Source organism: Perca flavescens, chromosome 23 (genome assembly GCF_004354835.1).
Source record: "Perca flavescens isolate YP-PL-M2 chromosome 23, PFLA_1.0, whole genome shotgun sequence".
Classification (NCBI taxonomy): Eukaryota; Metazoa; Chordata; class Actinopteri; order Perciformes; family Percidae; genus Perca; species Perca flavescens.
In genome coordinates this window covers 19,274,265-19,287,883 of record NC_041353.1, presented here as the reverse complement: position 1 = coordinate 19,287,883, position 13,619 = coordinate 19,274,265, and the positions used below count along the sequence as shown (strand labels likewise).

General features: G+C 40.4%; 1 protein-coding gene across 3 annotated transcripts in view; it reads right to left on the bottom strand.

Annotated features, from left to right (window-relative positions):
- Positions 1-6,880: 6,880 nt before the first annotated feature.
- Positions 6,881-13,619, bottom strand: part of syn3 (synapsin III) — a 136,144-nt gene continuing 129,405 nt past the window's right edge. For 2 of the 3 annotated variants that reach the window (XM_028570194.1, XM_028570197.1), the window contains one exon: positions 6,881-12,935. In XM_028570194.1, the coding sequence (XP_028425995.1) occupies positions 12,812-12,935 (124 nt within the window). In that variant the 3' untranslated portion in view covers positions 6,881-12,811. The remainder of the gene's footprint in view (positions 12,936-13,619) is intronic. The other variant, XM_028570195.1, reaches the window with a different exon arrangement.

The window sequence follows — 13,619 nt, the reverse complement described above, 5'->3', positions numbered from 1 at the left end:
TGGGTAAGGGGAACGAGCGGGAGAAGCACCAAGGATTGATCCCACACAGTTCTCATTTCCAGCAGGGTCTTTGCTTCTGGGTAGATGTGACGCAGGCACTGCCAGGCGTGAAAACATATGACTGCAAGTTGTGAGTTCAGCTTTGATCTCCAACATCAATATGAAAGGTAGATGGGAAGGGGCAGTCAGAGATCAAATGGGGGGACTAACAGTGGAAGCAGAAGGAAAAAAAAAAAACACTTCTTGACTTCTTGGTGAAACTGCACAGTAGGCTCTCTGTGCATCACTATGGTTTAGACTTGTGGATGATATTTCTGTAGGCGGCATTTTCAAAGTCAAATACAACTGAATCCCCTGCTGCCTCTTGGCTGGATATATACTCCAAAACAGACACAAACGTGATGTGGAAGTGTAAGATTGTCTGCATATCCACGACAGATATGTTCACAACTGTTTTGTTGGTGCGTACAATCTGCATATTCACAAATGTTTTGTTTTGACACAAATCTGGACACATAGCGCTTCCATGCAAACCTCGAAAAAATATTATTTTTTGTATGGTTATGCAGCAGTGGGTTTTATCTGGGTTTCTCACAAATATCTACGGTCTGCCTGAAACACTTTCCAACATTCATTGCATTATTGTCACACTGCACACAGCCACTGCAACTACTGTAGCACAGCAAAGAAGAAGAGAGAATAGTGGTGCAGTCTTTGGAAATGGCGCTCATTTGAATCTTCATGTGACGCATCCTGTCAGTACTCACAGTTCCTTGGAAACTCGGTTACCACACAGTCTGTGAAACCCATCAGCGGTGCACTGCGCAGTGGAGAAACCGTCCCGACGGTCTGTCCAAGTTCACGCGCAAGGCTCCTCCTCTCGCGGCGCAAAGTCCTGACCACTTCTACTGCAGCAGCATCCCTAGCAGCTATCCAGAAATCCAAAAACACTCATGAAACCTATTTTCTTTCTAACAATTAATGTCCACATGAATCCATACTTACTCAGAAACTCGGGCGACATCAGGTTTCCCCGGGTTTCCCACGCAGAGCTCTCCTCATCCAAGAACGTCAGGGTGACACAGCTAACTTTAGCTTAACTAGCTTAACTAGCAACAGTTCACATGCCAGTTCAGCGAAATTACAGACAGAAAACGGCTCCGTGTAAGGCTTCATTTTCCGTTTCACAGGGTTACAAAACAATACAAAACGTCTGGCTTTCAACTTAGGTAATGTATAACTTTACAAAACGAAAAACCGGAGTTTAAGTCCCTATATTCTCTTTGTTGTTCTCGTTAGACCCACCCATCAAAGAAAAACGTAGGTTCCAGGTGCTCATCACTGATTGGCTAATTAACAAGGCACACACCTAACCCTAACCAATTACCCCGTTGCACATGATGGATTCAAGTACTGTGCTAAACGGAGGACACTTCAATTGCTTCATAAAACTATTTATTGAGCCATATTAATGCCAAGTTATTATACAAAATACATTACTTAGACACGCTCTCTTACCCCCCCCTTCCCTCTACTCTTTCCAACCTGTTCCTGTTTGTTTTCTTTTTTCTTTTCTTTCTAAGTCTTCTTTTTCAGCATTGTGCTTAGCTGTAGTAAGATATTCTGCACTTGACAGCATGTAACTCTCTCTCTCTTTCTCTCTCTCTCTCTCTGGTGATGCTACTAACATCTCTGGAGGGAAATGAGCATCTCTAGAGCAAAATTAACTCCCACATCCTTTCAGAGGCTGATATCCCCATGCATCCTGTTTAGACATGCAATCATGGGGAAATGATTTCAGCAAACTCACATAAATAACCATGGAAGAGTATTGACTGACAGACTGAGATAAAAACACACACAAAACGTATTTTCGACAAACATGCATAAATCAAGTCCAGAAAGTCAATAAAAGTGATTTTTAGATGTTCACATGTACTGTATGTGTATTTCTTATGAACTTATTTGGCGGCAGACACGTTCTGAGACCCACTTGATTAAATTGTTCCATTATAAGGCAAAGCAGGGGGGAAAGAGAAAGAAAAGCATCAGAGTTTCATAGCAGAGGAAATGAAAGGCCTACAGAGAGGGGTAATGTTCTCTCTGTAAACAGGCCGACTGTCCAAGGCTCTTCTCTCCTCTTCAGTCCAATCTCTTTCAAACAACATATTTCTTCTTCGAGTGTGCTGGAGATACAATGACAAGCTGTTTAAGTTGAACTTGGAGAGTTTATTTCCAAAGCGCTATACAGTATATATCCGCTTCAGGAGGAGAAAAACATCATCGCCTGAAGTTCATTATTCAGTGCCTTTTACATGTTATGGAGTATCCTGAAAGTGAATAAGTGTAATTATCAAAATGGGAAACTTTTCCTTTAACTGGAAGTTTTGTAAAGTAATTGAATGATAGCTTCAATGGAATTTCCCACCAACATGAATACATACTGCTATGGTGTGTGGTACTGTTGTTGGAGCCATAATAAGTCTATTGGTATTTATTCATTTCATTGTAAAACACAAAAACAAAAAAAAACGATAATTTGCATTTACTTTATTTTTTATTTCATTTCTAAATTGTTAAATTCAAATTTGGACTTTAAATCTGGAGAAATAACTTAAAACAATTACTAGAATACAACCACCTCTGCTCCTCCTTCTATAATTAGGTCACCTAACTCTTGCATTAATGTAAGGATCTCCGCGAGTGCTTATTTACCATACGAGTCACAATCCTGCTCAAAAAGGCGACTAAGAAAAATAAGATGAGTGGAGCAGTCGCCACAACAACCGTATACAAGCCATTCATATTTATAGTCCGAGAAGAAACCGACTGGAAACTGGAGTGCTGTATTCTTTAAGAAAACCCTTTTTTTTGTTTTTACCTGTGGTGGTGGCATCTGGCCATGGGATTTATGTACTGACGTTTTGAGATTGAGATGTCTTCACCGTAGAAACAGTTACAATAATTAATACTTAATCTTCTGCAGAAACATGGCAACATGGCAGCAGTGCTGTAGACGTACGACGAACTGAGGAAACCAAAGCAGAGGATTTCCATCTCTGCGTTTCTTTCTCCATCCTGTGCTCAATGAAGTATCGCAGTTGCCTGGCCAACCAAGGCCTTTCCTTGTTTTAAAGATATTCACTATGGTGACCAAGGCATTGTACAGACACACACACGCACACACACGCACACACACACGCACACACCTTTGGTGCATGCTGAGACCTTCAGGGTCTGACATATAAATTGAGCTGAACAAACTAGAGTGAAAGTTAAATATAGACTCCACCCTTTCAAATCAGTGCTGCCTCGGGAAGCTGAGGGCTGTATAGTCACACACTTCTACCTGCAGCATGGGCATCAGCTTTTCATAAAAACAAAAATTATAATTCATAATCATCGGAAGGGAACAACATTGTAAAACAACGGCAAAAGCTTTCAAATAGTCGAAAAGTCGGTCTTTCAACTCTGATCTTCTGAAAATCGTGTAGTACAACACTACCCACAATCCACACAATGGAATTGTTTTTCCTCATGCAGCAACCTTGTACATACGGCTGAATCACAGTAGTGCCAAGTGTCTCACAGTACACACACAGGAGTGTGTTTTTGTGTTTCGACAGCATAGCACATAAACAAGCATAAACCCATTTTCATTTCCTTTTTGTATTATTCGCTGTTCCGCTTAGAATTTCTTTCCCCCCTTGTTGCTAAGCAACATCCTGTTGCATCCCTCATGTTCACATTTACCTGAACATGTTAATTCAAGTGCAACTCTGATTCTGTTGGATTAAGACTGCAGTCATGCATAAATGGCCACTAGGGGGCAGAAGAACACCATTGTATTGTTACCTAGGCCCCGGTCAGACCGTTTTTTTCAATGAGAGTGAACCGCTTTGCCCACTGCTTAGCGCCTTGCGTATTTTTGCCCTGAACGTCTCGAGTTGAAAAAAACTTCAACTCAGAGCAGAAATAATGCCCGACTTCATTTAACTTCACTGCAAAAAAAAATGGTTGGCTGAGGACGGATGATTCAATGGTTGCCCAACAAATGGTCTGATCAAGGCGTCTTTGACTAAAAAGGCAGTTCAGTGTGTCTGCGTTTTGCAACCTGCCAACGCGCCCTGTCTAATCGCGGACTTATAAAGTTGATTTGAAATATCTGGGCCTTGATGCGTGGCATGTTTGACTTTCTTCAACAGCCAGTTGCTAACTTTGCGGGTGTGCTGTTGGGTGTTGGACAGGTAGCGTAAAGTGGGTTTATCAGAGTTATTGCTGAAGACAGCGGCCTGCCGCGGTGATGAGAGCTGCCAGCACCAAAACAGTACAGTTGTGGGCCGTGAAACCAAAACAATGAGCTGAAAAATGCTAAAATGCTCCTTAGAACTGTCGAGAATTGCAGAGTTGGGTGATCATTCTCTGTGGGTTTGTCACCACGAGTGAAATCTTTCAGTTTTTTTTCTTCCAATTATTAATATCATTTATATGGAATTGTGCAGCTTTATTATTTGTGTAGGATTTGCATGAATTAGAGATGTTTGTGTTGTGTTACTGCATGTTTCGTGCAAATGCAGCTTTTCACTTTATAACAGTCGGCAAAGTGACTCTAAAGAGAAGACTCTAGTTGTGAGTACCATAAAACTGAGTAACAGAGTCCCATGCAGTATGTAGTGTAAAGGTAAACGGTGGGACTATGTTGATACAATGTGTCTGTTGTTGAACCCATCAACCTGTTATTCTTCAAGTAAATCTCTTTCCTGTCACAACAGCTCACAGCTGGTTCCCAGACAGATTGGTGTTACAGATTGGCTACCGTAGCAATGACGTTCTTTCCACTGAATTTAAATGCGTGCAGATAGTCACAGATACGTTTTTGCTGAAAACACCATGAAAACAAGATCATGTCCACTGTTGGGAGGTAGAAAGAAGACGGCTATGAGGAAGGATGGGTTTTGTTTGGGAGGACAACGCCCCCTTCTGGTTTAATAAATTCACTATAGGAGTGTGCAATAAGCCTCTCGACTTGTGATTCGTTTGATCTGGAACAGAACTTCAAGGTGGGACGAGAAGGGGTAAAGACACAAAATTCCTTTTTTTCAGAGCAAATATATACGGGACAAAAGGGTTTTGTGGAGATTGACAATGGGTGAGTCAGTGTTTTTGAAGGGGTGCAGGCAGGCAGGCAGGCAGGGACCTGCGGCAGATGAGAGATTTGACATTCCACCTTAAGAATGCAAAAAATGGCACTGGCAGCAGATTACCATCAGGCTGCCAGTGGCCTGGTATGCAACACGTGTCTCAGATTGGGAAACAAATGTGAAGCACAGGACCGTGAGAAGGTTTCAGGGTTCAAGGCGTCGTAAAGGGCCAGAGGCCGACTGATGTGGACAGTACCAAAACCTGAGTACTTAAAGGAGGAGAGTTGAATCCCGTCTTAAGGATAATTAAAATCTACATACGCTGTGCAAGGTGACTTCTTAGTGAGCATGGTATCGCAAGTTGCATTGAACTGATATGAGTTATAGATGGATCACTTCCAGGAGAAGCACAATGTAATGTTATGTAATCTGCATTTTATCTCTAAATCGCCGGTAAATCAACTGCTGTTGAATGTAGTCAGGGTGGCCGGCAGTCTACAACCTTCTCACACTGTACTGTACTGCACAGGCCGCAGGTGCTTCTAATCTTAACAAAACGCTCTTATTAAACTTGTCATCACTTTATTTTCTTAGCGAGATGTATGAGACAGCTGGAAGAACAAATGGTATCAACATGAAGCAAAGATGAAAGAAGCTTTTATTCACCGACTTGTTGAGTTAAAACACTTTAATTCAGATGAACTGTGATGGCTTACAAGATTTTTTTGTTTTCATTTTAATATTATATATTATAAGGGAGGTTTTAGCAGGATGTGTCAAAGATAAGAAGCAGATATGTGCAGATGCTTACCAAATTGGAATTGTTATGTGGAGTATTTAAAAACAGGGCCCCATTTTTGGTTACGTGCTTTGTATTTATCAGTCGTGGAATGCTGAATACAACTGTTGAGCATCATTAGGGTTTTTTTTGTATTCAGTCATTTTTCTTTTTGGTACTAATGTGTTGCAATGTGAAAGTTTTTTCCCCCCTTTTCTGTATTATTTCCATTTTACAGCCACGCGTTTAGATTAACAACGTGACATATGTTGAGAACATGTGAATGTTGTGTTTTAGCTTCTTACTGCTGCCAAAGGGGCAACGATTCAGTTAATTCAGGTTAAAAAAAATATTATAAAATGTTGATTAAAGATATTGACAATTGGGGGGGGGGGAAGAACCGCCATGAATACACTATCAAGCTTTATTCCTTAAAGTGGTGTAAACTATTTTGGAAATAATTTAACCTTTTCAGTTTGACAGGCACATTCAGACATGAAGTAGTCTCAGAAATATCTGCGTGATGACGGCATTGTTTAAAAAAAGTAATAATGTTTGCGCGTGTGTGTGCAGTGACATATTCATGACTGAATGTGTTTCATATTATAATCTGTAACATCAGTGCCTAACACAATTCATTTGAACGCTTGACATGAAGTGGGCAGCGGATGAAAGGCAGCACTGGAGCCCAGCAGGTTTCCCTCCCTGTGGCCTCGTGTTGCCAGTCAGCTTTTAACACCCCGAGTTTCATGCCAAGAGGGATAAAATATGGTAGTAATCCAAGATGAAGGGATTTGGAGATTATCACCAAATATTCTGAAAGTTGCGTGTTTCAAACAGGATGTTTTTTTCAAAAGTAGTGTATGAGCCAGGACTTCTGCTACAATGACCCTAAATGGAGAGAAAACATTGAAATCCTCTCATGTGGAGCCGACTGACAGAAACTGGAACGCGCCACAGGTATAATAAAAGTGGTACCTTTAATAACAGAAATCTTGCTTTTCAGACCAAAGAACAAAAATACAGAAAACCAAATCATGTTAGTACAAATAAATTACAGAAACACATGAGATGCGTCGCATGTCTCACAAATAAGCAGCCAGACATTGAGATCACGTAACGACCAAATTTACACACCTGAGGCACACGAGAGGGGTTGGTTTCCATGCCACATTTACACCGATATACAGAACGTTAATACACTTAAAATACCATACAATACCATCCACCATTCAGCAAAGAGGAAGGGACACAGTGGACTGAAAAGATGGGCAAATAAACCCGTGCAATGACATTATATCTCTCAATTACAAAGGTCACATTTAAAGTGGACTTGGTTTTCCTTGCGGTTAGCTTAGCTGTAGTTAATGGCAAGTCTCTGTTGCTGCATATTCAACTCTGCGTTATGCATCAGTTCAACACACCTAAAGTTGAGCCCGTGACTCAAACATGTCACGTCTGAAAGAAAACAAAATGTTAAACATAGCTGAGTTGCCTTTTCGCCAAATGAAACACAGTCGTGTTTAAACGGAAAGTAAAAGAAAAGATGGGGTGAAGAGATGCAACTGTGTCTTGCAAAACTTTGTGAAATGAGTACTAACTCTGCACGCACTGTTAAAGAACATGGACGCCGCATCTGTGACATCTACACCAGGTGTTTAAAGATACATTTAGGAATTGGAAGGAGTTTTCAGTGAGGAAGCCGGAGTGGGGCTGAGGCTGTGATTGGCTGAGGCAGCTGTCAGTCAAGTAAAATATCTTAAAAGGGATCTCTCTTTATGCTTTATTTTCTTCTTTGACGGGAGAACTCCTTTTTTACGTGTTCCTTTAAAAGCCCACTTCATGCAGGCAACAAAAATGAAAGAAACCAAAAATGGGTACCAGGGCCAGATAAACCTGCTGGTGGGAACAAATCAGATGTGGGCCCCAATTGGCCCCCCTATCTGTGTATTACACAAGAGGATACAAACTTTTTTTCTGAAAAACTGAATACATAAATGAAAAGCCTATCTAGCAAACCTTTATTGGTGGTAAATTAAGATAATCTAACATCTGGCTATTGACAATCTGGCCTTTGCTGCAGTTGCCTCCTTTGGTCAGTTGGAAATCCATCTATAACAACAATGGATAGACTGCCATATTCTCTCTAGAAGCACAAAGTTAATAATTAAGGTCTTAGTAGTTATATGCATTCTATTAAACCATAGGTCCACTAATAGGATATTGAAACTTAACACAGAGTATGTTTGGGGAGTGATTGAATAGCTTTTATACTGTGCTAGCCGTTACATGGAAGACCTCCATCCTGCTGCCTATGTTTGGATGTTGCAGTCATTCTGGTATCTGATCCTCCTCAAGTTGATGTCACAGACACTACATTGTTGTTTTTCTACAGTCCATGTGTCAAACTAATCCCTTCCGGCTGACGGGGCAATTTCCAATCCCCTTCCTTGCACTAATATGGTTTGCTCATTTCACAAAATCTTTTCCAGTACTACCACTCTATTGTCAGTTTATGCAGAGCACTGCTGAACTTGAGGTAGTTACTAGCCAACTTTGCAGCTCAGTTTGAATTGAAATTGAAATGAGTCAAATTAAAAACCCAAATTTCAGCATGAGAAAAGTGACATCGAAGTTGATCTTTCATCCTGACAGAAGTACTAGTAGCACATCATTAAACTGTATGGTATCATTTCACTTGGTTTGAACTCAAAATCAAAAACAGTTACTGCCTCTGTAGGGCAGGACAGGCACCCCAATGTCTCTACAAGTGAATGGACACAGTGATTTAAGTTAATATATCAGTTTCTCAGTGACGTCACAGCCATTATTGCATGGCATTTAAGGGATAGTAAATCCTCATGGATTGGTTATGGCTTATCACACTGCAGTATTACATACTAAGTGGTAGGCATCTTTACAATAAAGAAAAAACAATATGATTCAAACCTTCAAGGGGTCTCACAATGAAATGCTAATTTGGTCCATTTTGACACAGTGCCAAAGATGAGGAAACGCTTGCAAAAGTGCTCTACACTTAGAGATAAAGCTGACTGCAGATCAGAATCTTGCTTTTACAAACAATATTCGGAGGTGTGAAAAAACTTAAATATATAAAGAGAGTAGGACAGCACTCCAGCTGATTTTTATAGCCACACGAATAAGTAAAACTTAAATGGCAATAAAGGAAAATGTTACTAGCACAGGTGAGCATGCTAATTGACCATTCACTAAACCCCTCCCATTAACAGCATTTGTCCGATCATAGCTTATAGCAACTGTTCAAGCCTTTCCAAAAACCAAAATACACGAGCAATAAAGCAAGGAATGGATTAAACAGTGTGTTTATCTGCTCCAAGGTAAGCAGCTAACGTTAGCATGTCTGGCTAACTAGCTTACTGCCGGTTAACCTAAGCCTGTGTTACTTCCAGTGATAAGGAGCATTTCATATGACATTATTCTGTGGGGTTGCAAGTTACGTATATAAAAAATAATAAAAACAACGTTCATATATGTCATGTTCGGAGTTATTGGCAATCGACCCATCTGTTGTTTAGGTGTGAGAATGTGTTGCAATGAAAAGCTTCTTTCTACTTAAGGATCCACTCTTACAAAAATGTAAAAAAAAAAGAAGAAAAAAACTGTCACCATTATCGTTGTAAAAAGCATATTTAAGAAATGAAAGCTTGACAGTAGGAGGGCGGGGCTTAGCAAACGGTCAATTAACTACTCAAATGCTGTGTTCACACTACGAGCAACAACACAACAGCTACGTCTTACGGTACAGATCCACTTTTGCGACACGACTGACGCGTGGTGTCGCGAAGCCTCCCCTCATTTGTACGTTGATGGGCGTTCCTCAATTTACAGCATTTTTGAAACATCTAGCAGAAAAAGGATCCCACCTTCTCACCGTCTCCTCTGTGCTCTACTTCTATTGGATAGTCGCGTCGCGTTCAACGGATTCATTTGCATAAAGCTGGGCATCGGCCAGCTTTTTGACGTGCAACATTTTCTCAAAAGCACGTTGAAGTCGCTTGACGTCACCCATAGGAATAGAGTGGAGCGCGACAGAGGCGTTGCACGGACAAATGGATCTGTACCGTTAGTCATTTTCAGAGGAAGCCGCTGAAGCTACAAACTGACGCCCCGACACTCGCGTGACGAGCTGCAAATCAAAGTTGAGCTGTCAACTTTTTGACGTGGTGAAGCGTCCACCAATCATATGTTTCTTTTTTAAATGCACATGGCTAGCTGTAGTACTGCGTTATTTAGCTTAGTTAGCTGACGCTATGCTAGCTTTCTGTGTATTGCGGTGCACACGGGGGATGCAATAGGGCGGCGAAATGCGAAACGAAACGAGCGCTTGAGCAACACTTCAACGATGACTCAGCGACAATGGAGCTGGCAACGCTTGGCAGTTTTGTTGCTTTTGACGCTTGATAGTGTGAACATAGCATACAAAACTGTGGTTCTGTGGCTCCTCCCACTGATGAAAAATGCAAACAATCAGATTATTTTCCCTCCAGAGCAACTGTTTGTAGACTTAAAACTACTATCCCTATCATTGCTTTGTACGATTGCTGATAATGAGCACTGTAGTGTGTCTTTTGTCAAACACATTTTGAGCATTTTTAGCCCAATGACCAAACAATGTTAGCTTCTCATGATTCTGCCAGTGAGACCGGCAAAGCACCAAATTGCAGCTTGGTCACAAATTGCAGCTTCTCTTAAAGTGTCAAGCTTCATAATTTCAAATCAACACAGCGGAAAAATTATTATCAACAGAATTATTGCAAAAATGGGCAGTTACTTTTGTGGTAGTATCATTATTAATCATAATGGCAAATTTACAACTTGAATTACTCACACATACACACCCACACACATCACTATACATTTTATACAGCTTCATGCATTTAAATAAAGTTGACCTTAAAATGGGGTTTATTATTATTATTACTATTATTACTATTATTACCATTATTATTATTATTATTTTTATTATCATTATTATGATTATGAAAAGAACAATAAAAACTCTGGAATCACAGGTCCATTTAAATGAATGCACACAGCTCAAAGATATTCAATTGGTATTGTATTTCTGTTTGTGGTATTTAGACAAAAAATAAGAGGAAATATGGATTATAATTTTCTTTTTTGTCCAGGTCCTTCTAAATGATTAACCAATCGAGGCTTATTCCGTTTGTAGCACAGATAAATCTAGAGCAATCTACAAGACCATTTCCTGCAAAAAGAACATTTGACACATTACATTGTGATTGTGAAAGCCAAATGTACTAACAATCCAATGTCCAATGTCAATGTCAATTCCTTGGATTAGAGGAACATTCACATTTCCTGAAAAGACGTAATTTTGTGCTAATTTTAGTCATTAAATCTGAATCACAATGGCAAAAAATGTCTTTCAAAGCTCCAATATAATGTACGCACACTCCATCTTTAGAGCAGTTACAACATTCCTGGTTCTCGATACCTATGCCATAAGGAAAACGTAGTCTATATTTTGCTATAATTTGCACCAAATTATGTTGTCCTTTCTAGGACGCTTCCTAGGAAATCATTACAACATTGCAGCACCCATAAAATAAAGCCTTACCATGATTTTTGCTGTCTTTATAGAATAGTTAAAATCATGAGCTTGTGTTGGTTTTCTGTTAGAAAATACCAATCGGATCTATGTATGACATACACTAAAACATTCACATGCAGTTCCAAAGCAGGTTGGAAAAAAAGTGTCTGCTTTGGCTGCTACCACTGCAGATGTTGTATACACACTATTTGACCAAACACACAAAAAAAGATGATGATAAATGACCCTTGGTTGTCGGGAATAAAGGAGAATAAAGATATAAGATGTGATGTTACACAACTAAATCTTTTTCAGTCTCAATTTAAGTCTCAAATAGAACATCCTCACTGTTCGCCTTTAAACACACAGCAGTAGTACTGTATGGTACAAATCCCCCACAGAAAATACACTGTAGTTCCATTTTACAAAGCACAAAACATTAGGAAAAAGAAGAACTGCAGGGGAAGATCTGGGCTATGATGGAAGACGATGGCTGTATGCCAGTAGAGCATTTGCACCTTGTGAAATCACACGCTCAAAGGTTGGTTATAGCTGTGCAATTGTTTTCTTCACCCAGTGCAAGGGGGGGGAGGAGTCACTACGTAAGCCAATATGTGTCTACAGCACATGGATGTCTGAGAAATGTGGCTGCTGGCAAGATGCTTAAAATCGCTGGTGAACCGTGAGGATTCAGTACATTTCTCATGAGTTAACCGGAACAGTTTCAGATAAGAATATTGCGGCAGACATCTGCGAACGGTTTGGAAGCTGCGATCAATGTTATAATTAAATGTATACGTGTATATATGTATAAGACACGACCCAATAATGAACAGTTTCACTGGTTGGACAAACAGAATGCAGAATTACAACTATATACCAAGCATTATGAGCTACGAGTATGATTATTTACTGTTATTACTTACCACTAGAAAGGCCATCAGCTGACTGCACTGCACTGACATCCTACATCTCTTTAACATCTCCTGTAAGGAAGACCAATGCAAATATGTCAGCTTTTAAAGTTTGACATCTTCAGTCAACACACTGGCCTTTATGTTAGAACCCCAATATCTACTGGCCTTTCTAGTGATAGATGTATCATTGATCTGAGGACAGCGGGTTGCACCGTGTGTTAAACTTCACAAACAGTGAGAAGGAAAGAGAAGGAACAGGAAGCTGAGGCTCTGAGGTGGAGGGACACTCCCACAACAGATGAACCAGTCAGGGTTGATTTTTTTGTTTTTTTTTTCAAACCTGACAACTAACAGAACGAGGAAGCTTCTGGAGAGGCTTTTAGTCGGAGAAGAGGCTTGCGAAGGACTGTCGGAGGCTGCGGATGGTTTCAGCTTTGGCCTCATCGTCGGTCAGGCTTCCTCGTAACGTCTCCGTGAAGGTGTTGGTCAGAGACTGGGATTTGCTGCGCAGTAAAGAGAACAGTCGTGGACAAAAGTAAACACTTAATACTTAAATACTAAATAGGCTCATTAATCTTATGCTGATGGTGTCATGGATGATACAGAGAGGCGAAGTCCCTCCCCTTCCCGGTTGACCATCATGGGACATTTAATTGGAAAAAAAAAAGTATTAACGGTAGTAAATGGGGAGAGGCTAATTCTTTCTTGAACCCATTTGAATTAAGCCATGGATTACACATATGATGGTCATCAGTTTAAAAGATAATTTTCCAAGTCAAGAAAATCTCAGTCTGTCGTAAAACTGTTGAAGTATTACACTGTGAAAAGACATAATTAGAAAGACTACACACTTCAAAGTTGCATGGGTGACATCTCGCTGAAGCTACGGCGTCGGTTTGTTTCGTACTGGATCTTGCTCGTTCTTTCGCTTCCCGGCTGATAAAACTTTGCTGGATAAAACACATCACGCAAGATAACGTCACGTGTGGTGGAACATAGCTTGGCTAGCTAGCTAGCGGCCAAGCCGAACATCAAGCAAGGCGACGTATTTCGTGGGAGACGAGATATGTAGTCCACCGAGCGGTTTCACACAAAACTGAGTGGTACTCGTACAAACTGTGACCTTCTTCACTTGCAAAACGATCGCTTTAATCGACGAACATCATATTTGTAATTCATGGCTAAAT